The sequence below is a fragment of the Octopus bimaculoides genome, chromosome 7, assembly GCF_001194135.2.
Source record: "Octopus bimaculoides isolate UCB-OBI-ISO-001 chromosome 7, ASM119413v2, whole genome shotgun sequence".
NCBI classification, from domain to species: Eukaryota; Metazoa; Mollusca; class Cephalopoda; order Octopoda; family Octopodidae; genus Octopus; species Octopus bimaculoides.
Window position 1 is genome coordinate 41,636,475 of NC_068987.1, and position 5,285 is coordinate 41,641,759.

At 31.5% G+C, this 5,285-nt stretch overlaps 1 protein-coding gene across 2 annotated transcripts in view; it reads left to right on the forward strand.

Moving 5' to 3' along the window:
- LOC106872643 (UDP-glucose 6-dehydrogenase) overlaps positions 1-5,285 on the forward strand; it is a 253,811-nt gene that overhangs the window by 210,042 nt on the left and 38,484 nt on the right. For both annotated transcript variants that reach the window (XM_052969546.1, XM_052969547.1), the window contains exons 5-7: positions 231-428; positions 1,931-2,078; positions 3,395-3,489. In XM_052969546.1, coding sequence (XP_052825506.1) covers positions 231-428; positions 1,931-2,078; positions 3,395-3,489 — 441 coding nt within the window. The remainder of the gene's footprint in view (positions 1-230; positions 429-1,930; positions 2,079-3,394; positions 3,490-5,285) is intronic.

Here is a 5,285-nt window from a genome sequence, read left to right on the forward strand (position 1 = left end):
TATATATATATATATATATATATATATTTATAAAGAGTAAAAATGGTGGTTTGACAGAAAGTCTAAATAAATAGCTAAAGAGAGAGATAACATTCTAAACGTATGCACAAATATATAACATGTGGAGATGATTAAAAAATTTTGTGTAAAGTGAAATAATATTTTTGCTTTGTGTGTGTGGTTGTTGTTAGTTAAAAGATTCCCTCCTTTAAGTTGGTTTCTTGTTTCAGATTCTGTCCAATCCAGAGTTCTTGGCTGAAGGAACAGCCATTAAGGATCTTCTTTGCCCAGACCGGGTCCTCATTGGTGGTGACCCAACCCCAGAAGGTCAAGAAGCTATCATGGCCCTTCAGTGGATATACCAACATTGGGTAGCTCCAGAGAAAATCATCACCATGAACACATGGTCTTCAGAACTATCAAAACTGGTATGTTTTCACACTTGTTTTGATTTCCTTGCACTGCTGTAGAGTCAGAATATGGTAGCTCTGTATGGTAGTCTAACCTTTTAAGTCGAGTTAGCAGCCAGATGTCCCTTAATGTTGGTGAAAACTTTAATTACTGTATAGATTGTTATTCAAACATAATTCAATTGTTATATTAAAGCAAATCATAAACTGATTATTTTATATTTCATTTCTTGATCTCCTTCATTTTCTTTTGTTTTTCTTTTCACAATTTCAGTCTTGTTTCCTCCTGTTTTTACCTTTCAACATCTCATTAAATCAGTATTTCAAAGATGATTAAATCTATCTTTTATCTTCTCTATGCAATTGTTATACTTACACCAAACTGTTGTTTGGTCTTCTTTGTAACACTGAATTATATATATATATATATATATATATATATATATAGGTGTGTGTATTTTTCCCTTGTTAACAATTAATACGGAAAGAATAGCTAAATAGTTACCAGGGTAGCAAAGAATCCACACAAGTAAAATGTTGTAATTCCTTGTTTTTAAAGGTAGAAACTCCGGGTTTACGTGAAATATTTGTATGTGTGTGTGTGTATATATATATATATATACACACACACACATAATTATTGTTAGGTCTATCATGAGACTAAATTTCTAAACTCCTGTTAGGTTTATTGTGTATCACTAAATTGCCAAGTTATTATTTAAATCAGTGCATTCACTAAAATCATTAAACTGTTGTTATTGCTACTGCATTGTTAGCTTTACTGTTAACACACTAAATCATTAAATTGTTAACTACTAAATTGTTGTTAGGTTCACTTCTAATACCAATCCACTTGAGACTACCTCTAATTCTACAATACAAACTTCTTGTTTTAAAGTTATCAAAACTAAAATCCTCTATTGAAATTACATATAAATCTACGTTCCAATCACCAGTCTAATAATGGCAAAGTCATTTTACTAAATTATTTCATTAGAAATATGTTAACAAAAGGGTTGATGTGAAACACAATGAATCACTAAATTGTTATGTTTACTGTGTAACACACTAAACCATTAAATTGTTGTAAGTTGTACTTGTAATACTAAATCACTAAACTATTGTTAGTTTCATTGTATAACACATTAACCCTTTTGGCATTCAGTTGACTTTTTGTCAAATGCAATGCTTGTTTATTCCCACTGTTTTGAATTAATTGTGCATTATCTCATAGCTTCAAGAGTTTGATGATGGGATTGTTTATTTTTAGAATGACATTGTTGAGTAAGCATGAAAGTTCAGATCTAGCTGATTTGAACATAAAATGGGTAGAATATTTGGGCTTCACATGGATGATTTAATTGCTAAAGGCTTAAACCATTGAACTATTAAGTTCACTGTTACATAGAATTTAACCTGTCAAAACTATAGTGGAACTGTAAAATACATATGAAATTGTTTTTGATGATGATGATGGTGAGGTTGTTGATACATATATGTTATTTTAAATATTATTTTAGGCAGCAAATGCATTTTTAGCTCAGCGTATATCTAGCATCAATGCTGTATCTGCAATCTGTGAAGCTACAGGGGCTGATGTGTCAGAAGTGGCTCATGCTGTTGGAACTGACACCAGGATTGGGCCAAAGTTTTTGAAAGCCAGTGTTGGTAAGTATATAGCATACACATACAAATATGTACATCTCACTTTAACCTGTAACTGAAGATACTTAGGACAAGTTGAAATTAGTTATAGTTTATATTAATAATAGCTGATATATAAATTGGTTGGTTGCTTACTTGCTAGTTTGGTTGATTTCTTCAGTCACACTTTACATCATATTAGAGAAAGTAAGAGAGAGAAAAAGAAAGATAAAGAGAGAGTTAATATAAGAGGTGCAGGATGAGCATCTTATAACTTACTAAAAGATTCATGTTTTTTTATGAAATTTTACAGAAATTAGTTTTCAATTATGTTGATAAGATTTCGAAAAATAATGACATATTTATTGCAAAAATTTGAATAAGAAATTTCTTTCATTTAATTCTGAAAATTGATATTCAATTAATCATTTTCTATAAGCACAAAGAAATTTAAAAGTTAAATTATAGATATTGCATGAATGCCATATTTTCTGATATTACGTGTGGTGGCTAAAGTATATTCGAAAGTTACTTGTCATATGATGGGTAATATGCTTGTCCTTCATATCTGTCAATCATCATCTATTGATCTTGGATATGATTGAAGTAAAGTTGTTTAATTATTGGTGGTTAACAACTATGGTTAGTTTTTTTAGGATATTGATTCACATACCACTGATTTAATTAATTAACTCAGCGTCCTTTAGTTCATTGCCCTCTGTGAAAATGGAAAGCAGAATTCACTCACAACAGTGAATTAGTTGATAAAGCAGCTAGTCTAGCAGCAGAACAGAAAATTTAGCCACTTTTGCATGTATTATCTGTTAATATTTTAAAATGTTGTTAAGATGTTAGAGCATAATGGATTTATACAGGTTGAAACAAATGGTTAAAAATAATTATAATTGATGCTTATGCTATTAACAGAAATATATTCAAGCATGATTAATATGAATATTTATTTGACAACTTTTGCATAAAATGTGGCTTGTAGTATAATTTATATCAGAAGTTCAAGTCCCAGTCTGATTGGAACTTTCAGTTTCTTATAAAATAATACCCAACCCATGCCAGCATGGAATACATATGCTAAATAATGATGAACATAGCAATCATATACTAGGATTAATATAATCAGCTATATATATTCTGCCTCTGTTTCCTTATATTACAAATCATTATTCAAAATTCTGTAAAAGAATCTCCACAGATATTGGAAATTACATATTCTTGATATATCAACTTGTCTTTCAAACACATAAAACCATAAACTGATAGATCTGTCTGATAATCTTATAAGGGTTAAATAGTATCCTTATACAGTGTTGTTGTTGTTTCAGGTTTTGGCGGGAGTTGTTTTCAAAAAGATGTACTCAATTTGGTTTACCTCTGTGAGTGTTTAAATCTTCCTGAGATAGCAGCATACTGGCAACAGGTGAGTTTTACAATCACACTGCTATTTGGGGAGGTTTGGTTTTATGTGATGCAGTAACTTCATGCTTTATACAATATATCAGGTCATCCCATAAGTAATGTCTGAATTTTGGATAAGGGAAAAAGTGATTTAATTTTACATTTTATTAAAATTCAATCCTGTTAATAATTCCCATCATTATCAATAACTTCCTTCCATCTACTCATGTTTTTTTTAAAATTCCATTGGTTTTGATGAGAAGAAGGAAGAGAGGTCAGTTTTGACCTCTATGCAAATCTTGAGTACTAATCCATCTAAATGATTCTGTAAGCTTCAAAACAAATGGTAATCAGAAGGAGCAAGGTCTGGGAATAAAGTGGGTGAAAGATTTTTTTACCAGCCAAGTTCTTCAATTTTATCTGATGTAATCTTTAGTATGGGACCTTACATTATCCTGATGAAACACCATTCCTTTATGATTCATCAAAGCAGGCCTTTTGTTTAGAAATTATACATTTCTAAATCTCTCAGAGAGATTTATGCAGTAGTGATACGATGAAGTAGTTGTATGCTGTCAACTTAATGTGACAGTCCCCTGAAGGGAATAATAAGGCCTCAAACCCTCTAATTATTGGCAATAGGTGTGAGCAGTAATTGTTTCATTAGTTGGTAGCAGCTCAAAGTGGATCACTCCAATGCAATCCCACCAAACTGAAAGAAGAACCTTTTTTGCGAGGAGGTCCTTTTTGTGTTGTGGTTTAATCTGTTCTCCACAACTAAGCCATTACCTGTGTTGCTTCATGTTTTCATAAAAATCCGTTTTTTATCACTAGTCATTAATCTGTCCAAAAATAGTGAGATACATTCAAGAGAGGAGATGTCCACTTGTGATTTTCGGTTGGCGTCTGTCAAATCATGGGGAACCCATTTTCCAAGTTTGGGCACCTTTCCAAGTGGTTGAAGATGGTGGTAAATAGTTGAATGGCTTGAATTGAGCTTGTTCTCAATTCTTCATCTGACACAGCATTATCCTTCTCAAGCTTTGATAAAAGAAGTACATCATCAAATTCAACAAAGCATCCTATTCATGGCCTCTCTCTCTTATGCTGAAATCAACATTTTAGAAGTTTACAAACCATTTTCTGCAACCACTTTCATTCAGGTACTCTTCCCCGTTAACAGAATGGATATTTCAGGTTGCTGCTGCTGCATTGTTTCTCTTTTTGAACTCTTAAAGCATTATGTGCCTTAAATGCTCCTTCGATACATCCATCTTTGAGGGGTTAATATTAGTAATTAATTCAGTTACATTATTTTGTAAAAAGAAATTATACTAAGTTAAAGGTTTCCAAATTCATATGAGTCTCAATTAATACCATTTGACATTTAAGAATACTGTAAAATTTGATAGAAATTACATATATGATATTTCAAACATTATTTATGAGATGACCTGGTATATGTGGCTGTTTGTGTGTGTGTGTGACATTTTTATGTCTATATGTATAGATGTAAGAAACATATATGCATACACACACGCACATTTTTATGGTTATATGTATAGATATAATAAAAAAGCACCTAGCACATGCTGCAAAGTTGTTGGTGTCTGGAAGGGCATGCAGCTATCAAACTCATACCAAAGAAGACATTAGCTCATGATGCAGTCAGATCCTGTCAAACCATCCAACCCCTGCCAGCATGAAATACTGATGTTAAATGATGATGATGATGATGATATACATGTGTGTGGTGTGTGTATGTATGTGTGTGTGTGTATATATATATATATATATATATATATATATATATATATA